Here is a 20699-nt window from a genome sequence, read left to right on the forward strand (position 1 = left end):
CGCTGTCTACAGGTACAACATAATATAACCTCAACGACTACAACACATACGCTGTCTACAGGTACAACATAATATAACCTCAACGACTACCACACATACGCTGTCTACAGGTACAACATAATATAACCTCAACGACTACCACACGTACCGCTGTCTACAGGTACAACATGATATAACCTCAACGACTACCACACGTACCGCTGTCTACAGGTACAACATAATATAACCTCAACGACTACCACACATACGCTGTCTACAGGTACAACATAATATAACCTCAACGACTACAACACGTATCGCTGTCTACAGGTACAACATAATATAACCTCAACGACTACCACACGTACCGCCGTCTACAGGTACAACATAATATAACCTCAACGACTACCACACCTACCGCCGTCTACAGGTACAACATAATATAACCTCAACGACTACCACACATACCGCCGTCTACAGGTACAACATAATATAACCTCAACGACTACCACACATACCGCCGTCTACAGGTACAACATAATATAACCTCAACGACTACCACACATACCGCCGTCTACAGGTACAACATAATATAACCTCAACGACTACCACACCTACCGCCGTCTACAGGTACAACATGATATAACCTCAACGACTACCACACGTACCGCTGTCTACAGGTACAACATAATATAACCTCAACGACTACCACACATACCGCTGTCTACAGGTACAACATAATATAACCTCAACGACTACCACACGTACGCTGTCTACAGGTACAACATAATATAACCTCAACAACTACCACACATACCGCCGTCTACAGGTACAACATAATATAACCTCAACGACTACCACACATACCGCCGTCTACAGGTACAACATAATATAACCTCAACGACTACCACACATACCGCTGTCTACAGGTACAACATAATATAACCTCAACGACTACCACACATACGCTGTCTACAGGTACAACATAATATAACCTCAACGACTACAACACATACCGCCGTCTACAGGTACAACATAATATAACCTCAACGACTACCACACATACCGCCGTCTACAGGTACAACATACTATAACCTCAACAACTACCACACATACGCTGTCTACAGGTACAACATAATATAACCTCAACGACTACCACACATACCGCCGTCTACAGGTACAACATAATATAACCTCAACGACTACAACACATACCGCCGTCTACAGGTACAACATAATATAACCTCAACGACTACCACACATACGTTGTTTACAGGTACAACATAATATAACCTCAACGACTACCACACATATCGCTGTTTACAGGTACAACATAATATAACCTCAACGACTACCACACGTTCCGCCGTCTACAGGTACAACATAATATAACCTCAACGACTACCACACATACCGCCGTCTATAGGTACAACATAATTTAACCTCAACGACTACCACACATACCGCTGTCTACAGGTACAACATAATATAACCTCAACGACTACCACACATACCACCGTCTACAGGTACAACATATTATAACCTCAACGACTACCACACATACCGCTGTCTACAGGTACAACATAATATAACCTCAACGACTACCACACATACCGCCGTCTACAGGTACAACATAATATAACCTCAACGACTACCACACATACCTCTGTCTACAGGTACAACATAATTTAACCTCAATGACTACCACACATACCGCTGTCTACAGGTACAACATCATATAACCTCAACGACTACAACACGTACCGCTGTCTACAGGTACAACATAATATAACCTCAACGACTACAACACGTACCGCTGTCTACAGGTACACCATAATATAACCTCAACGACTACCACACATACGCTGTCTACAGGTACAACATAATTTAACCTCAATGACTACCACACATACCGCTGTCTACAGGTACACCATAATATAACCTCAACGACTACCACACATACGCTGTCTACAGGTACAACATAATTTAACCTCAATGACTACCACATATACCGCTGTCTACAGGTACAACATGATATAACCTCAACGACTACCACACCTACCGCCGTCTACAGGTACAACATAATATAACCTCAACGACTACCACACGTACCGCCGTCTACAGGTACAACATAATATAACCTCAATGACTACCACACATACGCTGTCTACAGGTACAACATAATATAACCTCAACGACTACCACACATACGCTGTTTACAGGTACAACATACTATAACCTCAACAACTACCACACATACGCTGTTTACAGGTACAACATACTATAACCTCAACAACTACCACACATACCGCTGTCTACAGGTACAACATAATATAACCTCAACGACTACCACACATACCGCCGTCTACAGGTACAACATAATATAACCTCAACGACTACAAACATACGCTGTCTACAGGTACAACATAATATAACCTCAACGACTACCACACATACCGCCGTCTACAGGTACAACATAATATAACCTCAACGACTACCACACATACCGCCGTCTACAGGTACAACATAATATAACCTCAACGACTACCACACATACTGCCGTCTACAGGTACAACATAATATAACCTCAACGACTACAACACATACGCTGTCTACAGGTACAACATAATATAACCTCAACGACTACCACACATACCGCCGTCTACAGGTACAACATAATATAACCTCAACGACTACCACACATACCGCCGTCTACAGGTACAACATAATATAACCTCAACGACTACAACACATACGCTGTCTACAGGTACAACATAATATAACCTCAACGACTACCACACATACCGCTGTCTACAGGTTTACATTCTCGGATAATGACAGGAATGATGATGATTTTTGGAATAATGTGTATTTAAATGTGAAGCTGTTATACAGGACCAAAAGTTTTGAAGTAGGTAACAAAATAACACATGGACCATACTTTAGATACTAGATACAGATTACCATAGAGATACAATAGAGTCCTCTACTGTTTAACCCTTTCTTCCAGTGTGTGTACCACCAAAGTTTGATCAAGACTGTCCCCGTCTTCTCCAGGTACACGTGTCGTGGTCTGTTTGAGGTCCACAAGCTGCTCTTCAGTTTCCAGATTTGTGCCAAGATCCTGGAGGTGGCTGGTAAACTCAACATGGACGAATACAGCTTCTTCCTCAGGGGAGGATTGGTGAGACACACACACACACACACACACACACACACACACACACACACACACACACACACACACACACACACACACACACACACACACACAGAACAGACTGAATGTGCCATTCAATTCATCACAATTGTATTAATCCTATGAGGATTAATGAGGAAGGTTTTGTCAAGCACACAGTTAGTCAATAAATCTTCCTCAAGCAGCAGACTCAGACGTGTGTTACAAGAGCTAGTACTGAATGGGCAGTTATACAGGTGCCATAAAAAATGAAAAACACATCCCTTAAAATGTATCCCTCCCTCCATCCCTCCCTCCCTCCCTCCCTCCCTCCCTCCCTCCCTCCCTCCCTCCCTCCCTCCCTCCCTCCCTCCCTCTCTCTCTCTCTCCCCTCTAGGTTCTAGATAAAGAGAGTCAGATGGAGAACCCGTGTTCTAGCTGGCTGGCTGAGTCGAACTGGGACAACGTGACAGAGCTGGACAAGCTGGCTAACTTCCACGGCCTCATGGCCTCCTTCGAACAGTACCCCCGAGACTGGAACCTTTGGTACACGAGTGCCGGGCCTGAGACCGCACAGCTACCTGGTGAGAGGGGTAGGGTTGGGAGCTTGTGGGAGTGAGTACACAGTATGTGTCATGCCTGCATATAAGTGAACGTGCGTGTCTCTATAAATGAATCCATCTTGTTCTCTTATGTGCAACAGTTGGGTACCGTTTGTGTATATAGTAAAGTCTAGTATGTATTTTTTCTTCTTCGTTGTTTAATTGATGATGAATATCATTCTACTCCTCTGTTGTCTCTCTCTCTTAATTCAATTCAACGGGCTTTGTTGGCATGGGAAAGTTATGTTTACACTGCCAAAGCAAGTGAACTAGATAATTAACAAAAGTGAAATAAACAATTAAAAATTATCAGTAAACATTACGCTCACAAAAGTTCCAAGGAATAGAGACATTTCAAATGTCATATTATGTCTATATACAGTGTTGTAATGATGTGCAAATAGTTGAAATACTAAAGGGAAAATAAATAAACATAAATGTGGGTTCTATTTACAATAGTGTTTGTTCTTCACTGGTTGACCTTTTCTTGTGGCAACAGGTCACAGATCGTGCTGCTGTGATGGACACTGTGGTATTTCACCTAACAGATATGGGAGTTTATCAACATTTGAATTGTTGAGGATTTCTTTGTGGGTCTGTGTAAGGAGGTTAGGAAGTGCAGCTCAGTTTCCACCTCATTTTGTGGGCAGTGTGCACATAGCCTGTCTTCTCTTGAGAGCCAGGTCTGCCTACGGCGGTCTCTCTCAAAGGCAAGGCTTTGTTCACTGAGTCTCTCTTTCTCCCCTTCTTTCTCTCTCTCTCTCTCCCTCTCTCCGTACTGAAGGACTATTGATGCCTATCACGTAGCAGTGTGTGCCTCTGTCACTATCACTGCTTTATGTCATCACGTTAATTAAATCACACAAAGTTCAGCTCAATATTAATATAATTACATGATGGAACTTGCTGCCATAAATGTTCCTCCCGGCTTGCCGTTAAAATCTATTGTTTATCTAAAACCCATTTGCCATTCATGCCATTGTGATTCATTGTGGTTTTAACACCGGGACTTTAGTTGGGAAGTTAAGTTATCACTGGTGTTGCTGAAAACACCCCACCAATTCTTTCTCTTTCTCCCCTTGTCACCTTCACCTTCCATCCTTCTTCTTTAACCTCGCTGTCTTTCTGTCTCCTCCCCCATCCCTCTCTCTATCCCGACCTCTCTCTCTCTTCTCCCGCCCTCCCTCTCTTTTTCCGTCCACCCTCCCCACACCAGGTGAGTGGGAGAATGGTTGTAATGAGCTCCAGAGGATGTTGATCGTGCGCTCGCTGCGCCAGGACCGCGTCGCCTTCTGCGTCGCCGCCTTCATCATCAACAACCTGGGATCACGTTTCGTGGAGCCGCCCGTACTCGACATGAAGGCTGTGAGTGTGTGTGTCGGTGTGCATCTGTGTGTGCGCGCGTGTGTGTGTGACGAGACTTTGAGTGGCACTCGGAGGAGACTGTTTGATTTCCCCCCCCCCCCTCCTGCTCTCTGTGTCACTCTGTGTCACTCCCACGCTGACACGTTCAGCCTCGATGGCGGCTGAGGGAACTGGCACAAGATGGCTGCCAAGCAGAGCCAAGTTGGATCCCCTGCGTTGTGGAGGTGGTTCATTTTGAGATGGGTCATTCTTGTCTTCGGGAGTTATTCCTGACCACTTGACCTGAACAGGAACAACATTTGTTCCCAGTAATCCTCTATGTATTGATGTGAAAGCTCTTGGTAAAAAAAGTTTCACATTTGCCACAAACCCATTGGGGGATGATACTTGCGTCCTACTGCCATCAACTGTGACCATTAACAAGAACTGTACTAATACAATAGTCATTTCTCTCTTGGTCCTCCCCCGATCTCTGCTGCTGTGTTGATGCTTCCCCCAGGTGGTGGAGGACTCGACCACTAAGACTCCCCTGATATTCGTGTTGTCTCCGGGGGTGGACCCTACAGGAGCCCTGCTACAGCTGGCTGAGGCCTCAGGGATGAGCAGGAAATTCCATGCCCTCTCCCTGGGCCAGGGTCAAGCCCCCATTGCCACACGCATGATCAAAGAGGGAGTGAAGAGCGGTACGAATCAGTCTCTTCCCTCCCTCTGTTCTCTTTCTGTGTCTCTTTCTCTCTCTCTCCTCTCCTGTTCTCGGCATCTGTTTCTTGTTCACCGTTGATAGTTACTTTGCTAAGTATTCATAGGACTCCTCTTTCTCTCTCAATCTATATTTCCTCTCTCCCCTCATGCCCTGTTTGTGGACTGCAGTGTCATTTGTTATGTTCTATCTGGCTGTCACTTCCTGTAGCTTGTTGTGATTTCAGCCACACCTCTCTATACTCAACCAAATGTCATCGCCATACATCAGTACTGTTGTTTTTGAAAAAGTCGATTTCTAATATCCCTTCTCCTCCACTCTTTCCTCTATTCTCCTCTCCCACTCCCACTCCCACTCCACAGGTCATTGGGTGTTCCTGGCTAACTGCCACCTGTGTCTGTCCTGGATGCCCCAGCTGGATAAGTTAGTGGAACTGCTGCAGGTGGAGGAGCCCCATCCTGACTTCAGACTGTGGCTCAGCTCCTCTCCTCACCCTGACTTCCCCATCGCTATCCTGCAGGCCGGCATCAAGATGACCACCGAACCGCCTCGGGTAGACAGAGAGAGGATATACACTACTGTACTCACACATACACACACATGCAGGAACACACACACGCAGGCACACACTTTAAGAGAACACATCTAGATACACACACATTTTCAGAATGATCTACTCTCTTTTGCCATTGCCCCACTCAATTCTCCCTCCCTCCCTCCCTCCCTCCCTCCCTCCCTCCCTCCCTCCCTCCCTCCCTCCCTCTCTCTCTCTCCCCCTCCCTCCCTCAGGGTGTGAAGTCCAATATGAAACGCCTGTACCAGCTGGTGACAGAGGGACAGTTCACACGCTGTGCCCGGCCTGTGCTCTACAGGAAGCTGCTCTTCGCCCTCTGTTTCTTCCACAGCATCCTTCTAGAGAGGAAGAAGTTCCTACAGCTGGGCTGGAACATTATCTACGGCTTCAACGACTCTGACTTCGAGGTAACTCACGCGCGCGCACAAAAATGGCTTCCAGTCGCGGTCTTAAAACTATCCCCGACTTGGATCTTTCTACTTGGTAAAAATAGTCAATTAGGAGAGGGGAATGTCAGGTATTTCTTGAGTCTGATATGGATTGTGAAGATTTAATGTTGAAGAATGCTTGAAAACGGTGACAGAATTTTTTACCTACTCCTTTCCCTTGTAAGACAATGAAGACTAACAAAATGCTGACCACTCTACATCCTGTTGCGTGAGACCAAAAGTAGTGGATAAATCACCCCCTAGGAGTGCTAACAGCAGGCGTGTCCCCATCCCTCCTCTAGGTTAGTGAGAGTCTGATGAGTCTGTATTTAGATGAGTACGAGGAGATCCCCTGGGACGCCCTCAAGTACCTGATCGCCGGGGTCAACTACGGCGGTCACGTGACGGACGACTTTGACAGACGCCTGCTCACCACGTACATCAACGACTACTTCTGTGAGGCCGCCGTCGCCGCGCCATTCTTCAAGTGAGCGTGACACGCGCATATAAACACACACACACACACACACACACACACACACACACACACACACACACACACACACACACACGCGACTGTCTCTTTCACTCTCTCTCTCCTCAAACATACATAAAGATCTAGTCATGGCAGAGCGTACTGCGGCTGCTGTCTGGTTACAGGTACTCATAAAGACTGAGGACCGTGAGCACCACCATGTGGCCAGCGTTGATATTACAGTCACTCTGAGGAGTCCAGCCCTGTTGCTGCTTATTCCTGCCTATCCAGTACTTTCTAAGGGTCAATTTGGGATTGGACCACAATGTTGTACTGTAATACTTTCCTCTCCTCTCTCTCTAGCTACTACATCCCTCGGGACGGGCCCCAGTCCTCCTACAGGGTTAGGGGTTATGTAGTGTTAACAGTCTCTTCTCCCCTCTCTCTAGACTCTCCTCTCTCGCTACCTACTACATCCCTCGGGACGGGCCCCAGTCCTCCTACAGGGAGTACATCAGCCACCTCCCAGCCACGGAGCACCCCGAGGTGTTCGGCCAGCACCCCAACGCCGACATCGCCTCCCAGATTGCTGAGACCAGGAGCCTGTTTGACACCCTGCTCTCCCTGCAGCCCCAGGTCACTAGTGGAGCTACTGCCGGAGCAGCCGCCGGGCCCAGCAGAGAGAATAAGGTGAGTGGGGGGGGGTTACAGTTGGAGGCTGTGTCATGTGCATTTGTGTGTGTGTGTAGCTCTGTATTTTCTGCATATTTACTATCAGTGCAAGAGTTTCAGTCGATCCCCTCTCTCTCCAGGTATTGGAGTTAGCAGCAGACGTGCTGCAGAAGATCCCAGGCCTGATAGACTATGAAGGGACCAGGGTCCTGCTGGCTGACGACCCCTCACCTCTCAACGTGGTCCTACTGCAAGAGATCCAGAGATACAATGCCCTGCTACACACCATCAGGTAGGACAGAGAGAGAAGAGGAGGGAGGTGATGTAGGTAGGTGGTTTGTGCAGGGGTGTGTAGCTGCAAATGTGTGTGTAAAAACAAAGTACTGGATGGGTAGTTTAACGGCGTGCGTGTGTGTGGTGTGTGTGTCTAGGTCGTCTCTGATAGAGCTGGAGAAGGGGATCAAGGGTCTGGTGGTGATGTCTAGCAGTCTGGAGGAAACATTCCACTGCATCTTCGACGCCCGCGTCCCCCCACTTTGGGTTAAGGTAGGACACACACACATACACACACACACACACACACACACTCATGGATTGTTACAGGTCATAGACACACACAAAAACACACATTTACCATTTATCTCAAGGCATTTGACTCTGCTGTAGTAACTGCCCCAGTGGCAGCAACATCACTAGTATCTGCCCTTGTGCTATCGTGATTGCAACATCTACACATCATTCATGTAACCAGACACCATTCTATTATGTGAGCACAGCGATATCAACAAATCTTTACATCAAGTTCATGTTCAGAAAACCACTTTTAGCCAGAGGGAATGGCGGCCATTTTACAGGCTCTTGACCAATTGTGCTGTTTTGTGTATTTTTTTTGTTGTTGCACTGGTCTTAACTTTTTTTGTACATAATGTTTCCGCCATCGTTTCCTATGACCGGAAAGAGCTTCTGGACATCAGGACAGCCATCACTAACCTGGATTTGGACTAGGACTTCTACTTCAATGAGTCGGAGGTGACAGACATATTGATTAACCTCGGACCAGGACCTAATCCCTGTCACTCGAAGGTAAAGACGGCACTGTAGAGGCTGGCCCGGGCACCCTGATGAGACTACAGCGGCAAATTAATGAATCACCTCTACCCTCTGTTCTATTGGCGAATGTGCAATTGCTGGAGAATAAACTGGATGAGCTCCCTTCGGGACATTAGGAACTATAATATACAGAGTCATGGCTGAACAAGGACATGAATAATATACATCTAGCTGGTTTTTCTATGTATCGGCAGGACAGAACGGCAGAGTCTGGGAAGATCAGGGGGGTTGTGTGTGTCTCTTTTATTAACAACAGCTGGTACGCGATCTCTAATATTAAGGAAGTCTCGAGGTTCTGCTCCCCTGAGTTAGAATACCCCACGATAAGCTGTTGACCATACCATTTACCACGAGAGTTTTCATCTCTATTTTTCGGAGCTGTCTATTTACCAACCACAAACTGATGCTGGCACTAAGACCACACTCAATGAGCTATATAAGGCCATAAGCAAACAAGAAAATGCTCATCCAGAGGCGGCGCTCCTAGTGGCCAGTAATTTTAATGCAGGAAAACTTAAATCCGTTTAACCTCATTTCTACCAGCATGTTAAATGTGTAACTAGAGGAATAAAACCTCTGGATCACCTTTACTACACACACAGAGACTCATACAAAGCTCTCCCTCGCCCTCCATTTGGAAAATAGGGCCATAGCTCTATCCTCCTGATTCCTGCTAACAAGCAAAAACTAAAACAGGAAGTGCCAGGAAGTGCCAGCTCAATACGGAAGTGGTTCGATGAAGCGGATGCAAAGCTACAAGACTCTTTCGCTAGCACAGATTGGCATATGTTCCGGGATTCATCTGATGGCATTGAGGTGTTTACCACATCAGTCACCAGCTTCATTAATAAGTGCATCGACGACGTTGTCCCCACAGTGACCATACATACGTACATATCCCAACCAGAAGCCATGGATTACAGGCAACATCCGCACTGAGCTTAAGGCTAGAGCTGCCGCTTTCAAGGAGCAGGACTTATAAAAAATCCTGCTATGCCCTCCAACGAACCATCGAACAGGCAAACCTACTACACCGGCTCTAATGCTCGTCAGATGTGGCAGGGTTTGCAAACTATCACGGATTACAAAGGGAAACCCAGTCGAGAGCTGCCCAGTAACGCGAGCATACCAGATGAGCTAAATGCCTTCTATGCTTGCTTCGAGGCAAGTAACACTGAACCATGCTGTTCCGGACGACCGTATGATCACGCTGTCCATAGCCGATGTGAGTAAGACTTTTATACTGGTTAACATTCACAAGGCCGCAGGGCCAGACCAGGATGCGTACTCAGAGCATGCACTGACCAACTAGCAAGTGTCTTCACTGACATTTTCAACCTCTCTCTGACCCAGTCTGTAATACCTACATGTTTCAAGCAAACCACCATAGTCTCTGTGCCTAAGAACACCAAGGTAACCTGCCTAAATGACTACTGCCCCGTAGCACTCACATCTGTAGACATTAAAGGCTTTAAAACGCTGTTAATGGCTCACATCAACACCATCATCTCAGAAACCCCAGATGTACTTTAATTTGCATACTGTCCCAACATATCCACAGATGATGCAATCTCTATTGCACTCCACACTGCCCTTTCCCACCTGGACAAAAGGAACACCTACAGTGGGGCAAAAAAGTATTTAGTCAGCCACCAATTGTGCAAGTTCTCCCACTTAAAAAGCTGAGAGAGGCCTGTAATTTTCATCATAGGTACACTTCAACTATGACAGACAAAATGAGAAAAGAAAATCCAGAAAATCACATTGTAGGATTTTTAATGAATTTATTTGCAAATTATGGTGGAAAATAAGTAATTGGTCAATAACAAAAGTTTATCTCAATACTTTGTTATATACCCTTTGTTGGCAATGACAGAGGTCAAACGTTTTCTGTAAGTCTTCACAAGGTTTTCACACACTGTTGCTGGTATTTTGGCCCATTCCTCCATGCAGATCTCCTCTAGAGCAGTGGCTGACTAAATACTTTTTTGCCCCACTGTACGTGAGAATGCTTTTCATTGACTACAGCGCAGCGTTCAACTCCATAGTGTCTAATCACTAAGCTAAAGACCCTGGGACTAAACACCTCCCTCTGCAACTGGATCCTGGGCTTCCTGATGGGCCGCCCCCCGGGTGGTGAGGGTAGGCAATAACACATCCTCCATGCTAACCCTTAACACGGGGGCCCCTCAGGGAAGCGTGCGAAGTCCCCTCCCGTGTACTCCCTGTTGTTCACCCACGACTGCGTGGCCGCGCACGACTTCAACACCATTAAGTTTTCCGACGACACGGCGGTGGTAGGCCTGATCACGGACGACGATGAGACAGCCTATAGGGAGGAGGTCAGAGACCTGGCAGTGTGGTGCAACAAAACTCTCCCTCAACGTGGGCAAGACAAAGGAGCTTATGGACTACAGAAAACGGAGGGCCGAGCACGCCGCCATTCACATAGACGGGGCTGTAGTGGGGCTGGACAAGAGCTTCAAGTTCCTCTGTGTCCACATCACTAAGGACCTATCATGATCCAAACATGCCAATACAGTCGTGAAGAGGGCACGACAAAGCATATTCCCCCTCAGGAGGCTGAAAATTTTTGTCATGGGTTCTCAGATCCTCAAAAAGTTCTACAGTTGCACCATTGAGAGCATCCTGACTGGTTGCATCACCGTTTGGTATGGCAACTGCACGGCATCCGACCACAAGGCGCTACAGAGGGTAGTGTGTACGGCCCAGTACATCACTGGGGCCGAACTCCCTGCCATCCAGGACCTCTATACCAGGCGGTGTCAGAGGAAGGCACTAGAAATTGTCAAAGACTCCAACCACCGAAGTCATAGACTGTTTTCTCTGCTACCGCATGGCAAGGGGTACTGGAGTGCCAAGTCTGGTACCAAAAGGCACCTGAACAGCTTCTACCCCCAAGCCATAAGACTGATGAACAGTTAATCAAGTGGCTACCCGTACAATTTATTTTATTATGTATTTATTTATCTTAATTGTTTTGCACTCCCTTGCAGTGGCTCTATGCACACTACCTAGTGCACTTTTGTAGTGCATTGTATTGGGAATAGGGCGCCAATTGGGAGGCAGTCTCTGTGCAGCCAGCCAGGCAGGCAAGATGATGGATTAACATGCCTTTAATAACAGAACACTGACTCACTGAGTACAGGCCTAGAGGAGCCTAACATAGTACTCTGACACTCCAACACACACACACACACACACACACACACACACACACACACACACACACACACACACACACACACACACACACACACACACACAAGCACACACACACACACACACACACACACACACACACACACACACACACACACACACACACACACACTACATACGCTCACACACTAAACACACACACATGCATATTGACTTCACATACACTTTCACACTTCACATACGCTGCTGCTACTCTGTTTGTTATACGGTGCGTTCGGAAAGTATTCAGACCCTTGACTTTTTCCAAGTTTTGTTAGGTTACAGCCTAATTCTAAAATTTATGAAATTGTTTTTTCCCCTCATCAATTCACACACAATACCCCATGATGAAAACGCAAAAACACGTTTTTAGATTTTTTTGCTAATCTATAAAAAAGTATCAATATCACATTTATATAAGTATTCAGACCCTTTACTCAGTACTTTGTTGAAGCACCTTTGGCAGTGATTACAGCCTCAAGTCTTCTTGGGTATGACACTACAAGCTTGGCACACCTGTATTTGGGGTGTTTTTCCCATTCTTCTCTGCAGATCCTCTCAAGCTCTGTCAGGTTGGATTGGCAGCGTCACTGCACAGCTATTTTCAGGTCTCTCCAGAGATGTTCAATCGGGGTTCAAGTCAGGCCTCTGGCTGGGCCACTCGTGGACTTTCAGAGACTTGTCTCGAAGCCACTCTTGCGTTGTCTTGGCTGTGTGCTTAGGGTCGTTGTCCTGTTGGAAGGTGAACCTTCGTCCCAGTCTGAGGTCCTGAGCACTCTGGAGCAGGTTTTCATCAAGGATCTCACTGTACTTTGCTCCATTCATCTTTGCCTCGATCCTGACTCCCAGTCCCTGCTGTATGATGTATGATGCTGCCACCACCATGCTTCATCGTAGGGATGGTGCCAGGTTTCCTCCAGACGTGACGCTTGGCATTCAGGCCAAAGAGTTCAATCTTGGTTTCATCAGACCAGAGAATCTTGTTTCTCATGATCTGAGAGTCTTTAGTTATGTTTGGGCAAACCTCAAGCGGGCTGTCATGTGCCTTTTATTGAGGAGTGGCTTCCGTCTGGCCACTCAACCATAAAAGCCTGATTGGTGGAGTGCTGCAGAGATGGTTGACCTTCTGGAAGGTTCTCCCATCTCCACAGAGGAACTCTAGAGCTCTGTCAGAGTGGCCATCGGGTTCTTGGTCACCTCCCTGACCAAGGCCCTTCTCCCTCGATTGCTCAGTTTGGCCGGGCGGCCAGCTCAAGGAAGATTCTTGGTGGTTCCAAACTTCTTCCATTTAAGAATTATGGAGGTTACTTTGTTCTTGGGGACCTTTAATGCTGCAGTGATTTTTTTGGTACACTTCTTCAGATCTGTGCCTCGACACAATCCTTTAATACATTTGCAAAAATGTCTATAAACCTATTTTCGCTTTGTCATTATGGGGTATTGTGTGTAGATTGCTGAGGAATTGTTTTTATTTAATCGATTTTAGAAGAATGCTGTAATATAACAAAATGTGGAAGAAGTCAAGGGGTCTGAATACTTTCCGAAGGCACTGTATGTCCTGATTACCTAGTGACTTTTACCCCTACACACATGTAGAATCTGTATTACTTCAATTACCTCAACTACCTCGTACATAAGTCTCTGTGGCGCAATTGGTTAGTGCGTTAGACTGTTAATCTAAAGGTTGGTGGTTCGAGCCCACCCAGGGACGAGAGTTTTCAGTTTGTTGTGCTCCATGATGTGAATGTGACATCCTGGACCTGTAATGAGATTACCTGTAACTTTGACCTGCTGAGGGTCAATGCCAACACAAGCCTCTCTAGTGCTATCAGTTAGCGTGTTTGACTGTCAATCTAAAGGTTGGTGCTTCGACACCACCCAGGGATGACATTTTTCAGATAGTAGCGATGTGAACCTTCCTGACTTGTAGTGATCTTCCATGAGACTTTCGCCTGCTGGCTCCCGGGTGGCGCAGTGGTCTAGGGCACTGCATCGCAGTGCTAGCTGCGCCACCAGAGTCTCTGGGTTCGCGCCCAGGCTGGGCTGGGTTCGCGCCCAGGCTCTGTCGCAGCCGGCCGCAACCGGGAGGTCCGTGGGGCGACGCACAATTGGCATAGCGTCGTCCGGGTTAGGGAGGGTTTGGCCGGTAGGGATATCCTTGTCTCAGTATGTAAAATGTAATAAAATGTATGCACTCTACTGTAAGTCGCTCTGGATAAGAGCGTCTGCTAAATTACTAAAAATGTAAAATGTACCCCTGCATATTGACTCAATACTGGTACTCCTTGTATGTAGCCTCGTTATTGTTTTTACTGTGTTACCATTTCCTTTTTTATTTTGCAAATATTTGTCTTACTTTTTAACCCTGCGTTGTTGGGAATGGGCTCGTAAGTAAGCATTTCACTGTAAAGTCGACACCTGTTGTATTCGGCACGTGACCAACAAAATGTGATTTCAATTTGACTTTAGAGGAACGTCCTGCTGATAGATACAGTGAGGTTGAATTGATGACGTTACATATTCGGTCTTATCCCTAACAACAAGACAACACACAGACACTATCAAAGCAGAGCAGCAGCTATTGATGGTACACAAGGTCCATTCCCTTATGTAGCATTTAATACCATACTTTCCCCTCAAAAACCGCTTCAATGGTCAAATGAATGGCCAATCTGGGTAGTGGGGACATACCCACTGGGCACAGACGTCAATTCAATGTCTATTCCACGTTGGTTTAACGGAATTTCATTGAAATGACGTGGATTCAACCAGTGTGGGCCCAGTGGGTAGGTCCAGTATCAGTGTGATTTATAGAAGAACATGGAGGCTGTCAGAAGCCATCTCGGCGATGTCAAAGGGAGCAATCTGATCTGACTGGAAAACGTCAGTGTGTGAGCCTGGAGCGGGAGAGGGGGGAAGAGACACACACATACTCACATATGCGCGCGCGCACACACACACACACACACACACACACAGATGCACGTTTTCTAGGACGAGCGAGGCAGCCTGGCCAAAATTAAAGCCATGAGTCTGAGGGAACAGAAATATAATGACAGTCTGCCATGCCTGCCAGGGGTGAATGGAACATGGACAGACGGACGGAAGGAGAGAGAGCAAGAGAAGGAGGAGGGATAGTGTTCTAGAAGGGGTTGTTGTTCATCCCCGGAGCAGGGACAGGGAGAGAGAGAGAGGCAATCAAGGAGAGAAAGAGAAGGGGAAGAGAGAGAGAGAGACAGGCAATCAAGGAGAGAAAGAGAAGGAAAAGAGAGAGAGAGAGCTTGACAGACAGGGGAAAAAATAGTGAGGAAAGCAGAAGGAAGTAGGGGACTAGATATAGAGGGTAGAGTAATGAGGCAGTAGAGTTGAGAGAGAGAGACACAGCTGGAGCTGAAGCATTAATGGCCGTCCTGTCCTCCTCTCATAAAGAGGGGGCCAGTAACAGGGTAGAGCAGGCCTCTTTCCCTCTCACTCTCCCTCTCTCTTTCTCTCTCTCCCCCTCTCCCTCTCTTTCTCTCTCTCTCCCCCTCGCTCTTTCTCTGTCTCTTTCCCTCACTCTCTTTTTCTCTCTCTCCTCTCTCTCTCTCTCCCTCTATCCTTTTCGCTCTCCCTCTGTCTGTCTCTCTTTGTCTGGCTGTACTGTAATAGTCAGCACTGGGCTGGTTGGGCTTTAGAAAGGGAACTGGAGCAGAGACAGCAGGTTTACTCTACTTATTACACTGCAATTACCCCCCCCCCCCCCCCCCCCCAGCTTCCCCTCAGTCCCCTCAGCCCCAGATAGGGCATTGTGGCTTTGTTTAGGCACCAAGTGTCCACCTGATGACCCAGTGGACCAGACAGACACACAGGCGGACGCGCACAACCACACACACACAGCCACACACACACACACACACAAGGGCGCACCCACATAAACATAAACTGCCCTCAATGACCCCTCTGAAGAGACACACACACACTCTTTTTTTTCATCCGCCCCATCCCCCAACATGCAGTAGAATCTTTGGCAGACTACAGCGGTCTCACTGACTACTGGAACGAGTTGTACACTGTTTTAATGAAGAATTGAACCTTAGGACATAGTAACAGTTGGATTGTGTTTCCAGTCCAGTGTGTATGGGGGTCAGTCAGTAGAAAATGAGTGTGGTTTCCCAAATGGCACCCTATTCCCTACCCTAGTGCACTACAAAAGTAGTGCACTGTATTGGGCATAGGGTGCCATTTGGGAGGCAGTCTCTGTGCAGCCAGGCAGGCAGGCAGGCAGGATGATGGATTAACACACCTTCAATAACAGAACACTGACTCACTGAGTACAGGCCTAGAGGAACCTAACATACTTCAGGTTCATATGATGCTGCTGGGAGAGTTACTATAGCAGGACAGCATATACTATTGACTTTGCTGTGTGTCTCTGTCTCTTTCTGTGCCTGTCTGAAGTGTCTTGTCTCCTCCGTCCTCCTCAGGCCTACCCGTCTTTGAAGCCGCTGGCATCGTGGACCAGGGACCTGTGCCAGCGCGTGGAGCAGTTTGCCCGCTGGGCAGAGACGGCTCACCCCCCTACCCTCTTCTGGCTCTCTGGCTTCACCTTTCCCACTGGCTTCCTCACCGCTGTGTTACAGTCGTCCGCACGTCAGCACAGCGTGAGGCCTCACACACATACAAAACCAGTCAAAAGTTTGGACTCACCTACTCATTCAAGGGTTTTTCTTTATTTTTACTATTTTCTACATTGTAGAAAAATAGTGAAGACATCAAAACTATTAAATAACACATATGGAATCATGTAGTAACCAAAAAAGTGTTAAACAGATCAAAATATATTTTAGATTTTAGATTCTTCAAGGTAGCCACCCTTTGCCTTGATGACTGCGTTGCACACTCTTGGCATTCTCTCAACCAGCTTCACCTGGAATGCTTTTTCAACAGTCTTGAAGGAGTTCCGACATGGAGGCAGGTAGACTAGTGGTTAGAGTGTTGGACTAGTAACCGAAAGGTTGCAAGATCGAATCCCCGAGCTGACAAGGTAAAAATCTGTCGATCTGCCCCTGAAGAAGACAGTTAACACACTGTTCCTAGGCCGTCATTGAAAATAAGAATTTGTTCTTAACTGACTTGCCTTATAAAAAACATATGCTGAGCAATTGTTGGCTGCTTTCCTTCACTCTGCGGTCCAACTCATCCCAAACCATCTCAATTGGGTTGAGGTTGGGTGATTGTGGAGGCCAGGTCATCTGATGCAGCACTCCATCCCTTGCCTTCTTGTTCAAATAGCACTTACACAGCCTGGAGGTGTGTTGGGTCATTGTCCTGTTGAAAAACAAATGACACTCCGACTAAGCGCAAACCAGATGGGACTCAAATCAAATTTATTTATATAGCCCTTCGTACATCAGCTGATATCTCAAAGTGCTGTACAGAAACCCAGCCTAAAACCCCAAACAGCAAGCAATGCAGGTGTAGAAGCACGGTGGCTAGGAAAAACTCCCAAGAAAGGCCAAAACCTAGGAAGAAACCTAGAGAGGAACCAGGCTATGAGGGGTGGCCAGTCCTCTTCTGGCTGTGCCGGGTGGAGATTATAACATATATAGTCTGGTACTGTATACAATATAGTATCTCTGCAGAATGCTGTGGTAGCCATGCTGGTTAAGTGTGCCTTGAATTCTAAATAAATCACTGACAGTGTCATCATCACATCACCTCCTCTTCACAGTGGGAACCACACATGCGGAGATCATCCGTTCACCTACTCTGCGTCTCACAAAGACACAGTGGTTTGAACCAAAAATCTAAAATTTGAACTTATCAGACCAAAGGACAGATTTCCACTGGTCTGATGTCCATTGCTTATTTTGCTTCTAAATAAATCACTGACAGTGTCACCAGCAAAGCACTATCACACCTCCTCCTCCATGCTTCACAATGGGAACCAAGGCAAAGGGTGGCTACTTTGAAGAATCTCAAATATCTCACACACACACACACACACACACACACACACACACACACACACACACCAACACAAACACGTACACACACACAGCACTGACCCCTTACTCTGCACACTCACCAAACACAACGTCTGAGAAAACTTGCAAACTGTGTTCACAAACTAACCACAACTACTCTATACCGCACACACTCGTAGACTGCTGCACAGGAATGGGTCGTGTTTGGTTTATAATTATGCCCAGATAATAACTTTTCTAAGGACATACAGTACCACTGTAGGGATAATAAAGAGTACTTGAACTTCAACCATGCCAAGTTAACCTCTAAAGTAAAATGTTCACTTCGTCATGCGTTGAGGTCAATGGGGGACTTAGTGAAAATCTGACTAACACTTATGCATTACCCACAGGTGTCAGTGGACACTCTATCCTGGGAGTTCATTGTTGCGACAGTGGACGACAACAACCTCCTCTTCCCACCTAAGGTGAGACACCCGTTTTCACTATAAATCAGTGTCCTTTTCTCCACAACTCTTTTCCCTCAATGTGTCTAGTTTAGGGCTCGGAATACTCTTCCTGGTCAGACCGCATGGTCAGAATAAAACCCTAATCTATTGTAAGTCATGTAACTTTCTCCTTCTTCCTCCCTCTTTCCTCCCCTCCTCCATCCATCCCCTCCTCAGGATGGGGTGTTTATCCGGGGGCTGTATCTGGAAGGGGCTGGCTGGGACAAGAAGAACTCCTGTCTGGTGGAGGCTAAGCCAATGCAGCTGGTCTGCCCCATCCCCACCATCCACTTCAAACCTGTTGAGAACCGCAAGAAGATAGCCAAGAGTAAGACAAAAAAATAAAACATCTCTCTCTCTCTGTGTCTCTGTGTCTCTCTCTCTGTCTCTGTGTCTCTCTCTCTCTCTCTCTGTGTCTCTGTGTCTCTGTCTCTGTGTCTCTCTCTCTCTCTCTCTCTGTGTCTGCCAAGTGACTCTCTGATGTAATGTGTGTGTGTGTGTGTGTGTGTGTGTGTGTGTGTGTGTGTGTGTGTGTGTGTGTGTGTGTGTGTGTGTGTGTGTGTGTGTGTGTGTGTGTGTGTGTGTGTGTGTGTGTGTGTGTGTGTGTGTGTCTAGGTATGTACTTGTGTCCGTGCTACTACTTCCCAGTGCGTTCGGGCGATGGGGGCAGACCCTCCTTTGTGGTGGGGGTGGACCTGAAGTCTGGAGCTGTGCCTTTTGACCACTGGATCAAGAGAGGAACCGCTCTGCTCATGAGTCTAGACAACTAAGGGGCTACACACACACACAGTATACCCAACCTTCATGCACATCTCGGAATCACACTGTATTAATGAATACAATAATCTTACGTAAAACACAAACATTCTCCACCACATGCCTTTTGAATAGTCATTTGAATATTTTGTAAGTTCATTTGCATCATTCCTGTTATTTATGTCAGGGTTTTATTTGTTTAAAAATATTCAAATTCCTCAAAAAATGAACTGAAATGATTGTACTTTATTCTAATATTTTTTAATAATTACAATCAAATATGAATTAATTAACTGATTTTGCAAATAAAATAAATAAATGTTGATGATTTACTCTTTGGGGTATGACTGACATGGTTGTATCAAGGACTCCCACATTGCTCTATTTTCAACTCCTCATGATTCACTTCCTAATACAGCACTACATCACTCTTTCCACTGTGACCCCTTTTAACCTGCTGAAAGAGCTCTCCACAATACATTAAAGGCACACACACGCACACACACACAGAGACAGGACACAGACATTACATCACACACACACACTTGAATAAATAGACAATCTCTTCATTGTAATTATTCTCTGGTAATTATTCAGACACACAGACAGACTAGATTTATTATCCACAGTAGAACCTTGTACCCCTTTTTTTGTGATCAAGTTTTTATACTTTTTTGGTTGACAAGACAGAAAAACCCAAACCAACAGACATTACACATATACACATTTATCTCCGACTTCCCTTCCCACCTACAGGACCTGCTTATCTGAGTGCAAACAGTGCCTTCGGGAAAGTATTCAGACCCCTTGACTTTTTCCACATTTTGTTACGTTACAGGCTTATTCTAAAATGTATATTTTTTTAAATGTATCCTCAGCAATCTACACACAATACTCCATAATGATAAAGCGAAAACAGGTTTTTAGCCATTTTTGCAAATTTATAAAAAATCCAAAACAGAAGTACATTATTTACATAAGTATTCAGAGCCTTTGCTAATGAGACTTGAAATTGAGCTCAGATGCATCCTGTTTCCATTTTGGATTTTATTTAACATTTATTTAACTAGGCCATTGGTCATCCTTGAGATGTTTCTACAACTTGATTGGAGTCCACTTGTGGTAAATTCAATTGATTGGTCATGATTTGGAAAGGTGCACACCTGTCTATATAAGGTCCCACA

The 20699-nt window shown here is 46.1% G+C and overlaps 1 protein-coding gene and 1 non-coding gene across 2 annotated transcripts in view; both read left to right on the top strand.

The window, feature by feature from the left end:
• dnah2 (dynein, axonemal, heavy chain 2) overlaps positions 1 to 19624 on the top strand; it is a 228560-nt gene extending 208936 nt beyond the window's left edge. The window contains exons 73-86 of the mRNA XM_038995249.1: positions 3037 to 3163; positions 3555 to 3741; positions 4976 to 5124; positions 5624 to 5807; positions 6187 to 6377; positions 6614 to 6805; positions 7129 to 7313; positions 7751 to 7991; positions 8114 to 8265; positions 8405 to 8519; positions 16769 to 16945; positions 18664 to 18738; positions 18937 to 19087; positions 19375 to 19624. Coding sequence (XP_038851177.1) covers positions 3037 to 3163; positions 3555 to 3741; positions 4976 to 5124; positions 5624 to 5807; positions 6187 to 6377; positions 6614 to 6805; positions 7129 to 7313; positions 7751 to 7991; positions 8114 to 8265; positions 8405 to 8519; positions 16769 to 16945; positions 18664 to 18738; positions 18937 to 19087; positions 19375 to 19529 — 2281 coding nt within the window. The 3' untranslated portion in view covers positions 19530 to 19624. The remainder of the gene's footprint in view (positions 1 to 3036; positions 3164 to 3554; positions 3742 to 4975; positions 5125 to 5623; positions 5808 to 6186; positions 6378 to 6613; positions 6806 to 7128; positions 7314 to 7750; positions 7992 to 8113; positions 8266 to 8404; positions 8520 to 16768; positions 16946 to 18663; positions 18739 to 18936; positions 19088 to 19374) is intronic.
• trnan-guu lies at positions 13943 to 14016 on the top strand. The gene has a single exon. It is a non-coding gene; the product is annotated as a tRNA-Asn (tRNA).
• Positions 19625 to 20699: the final 1075 nt, after the last annotated feature.

This window comes from Salvelinus namaycush, chromosome 6, assembly GCF_016432855.1.
Source record: "Salvelinus namaycush isolate Seneca chromosome 6, SaNama_1.0, whole genome shotgun sequence".
Lineage (NCBI taxonomy): Eukaryota > Metazoa > Chordata > Actinopteri > Salmoniformes > Salmonidae > Salvelinus > Salvelinus namaycush.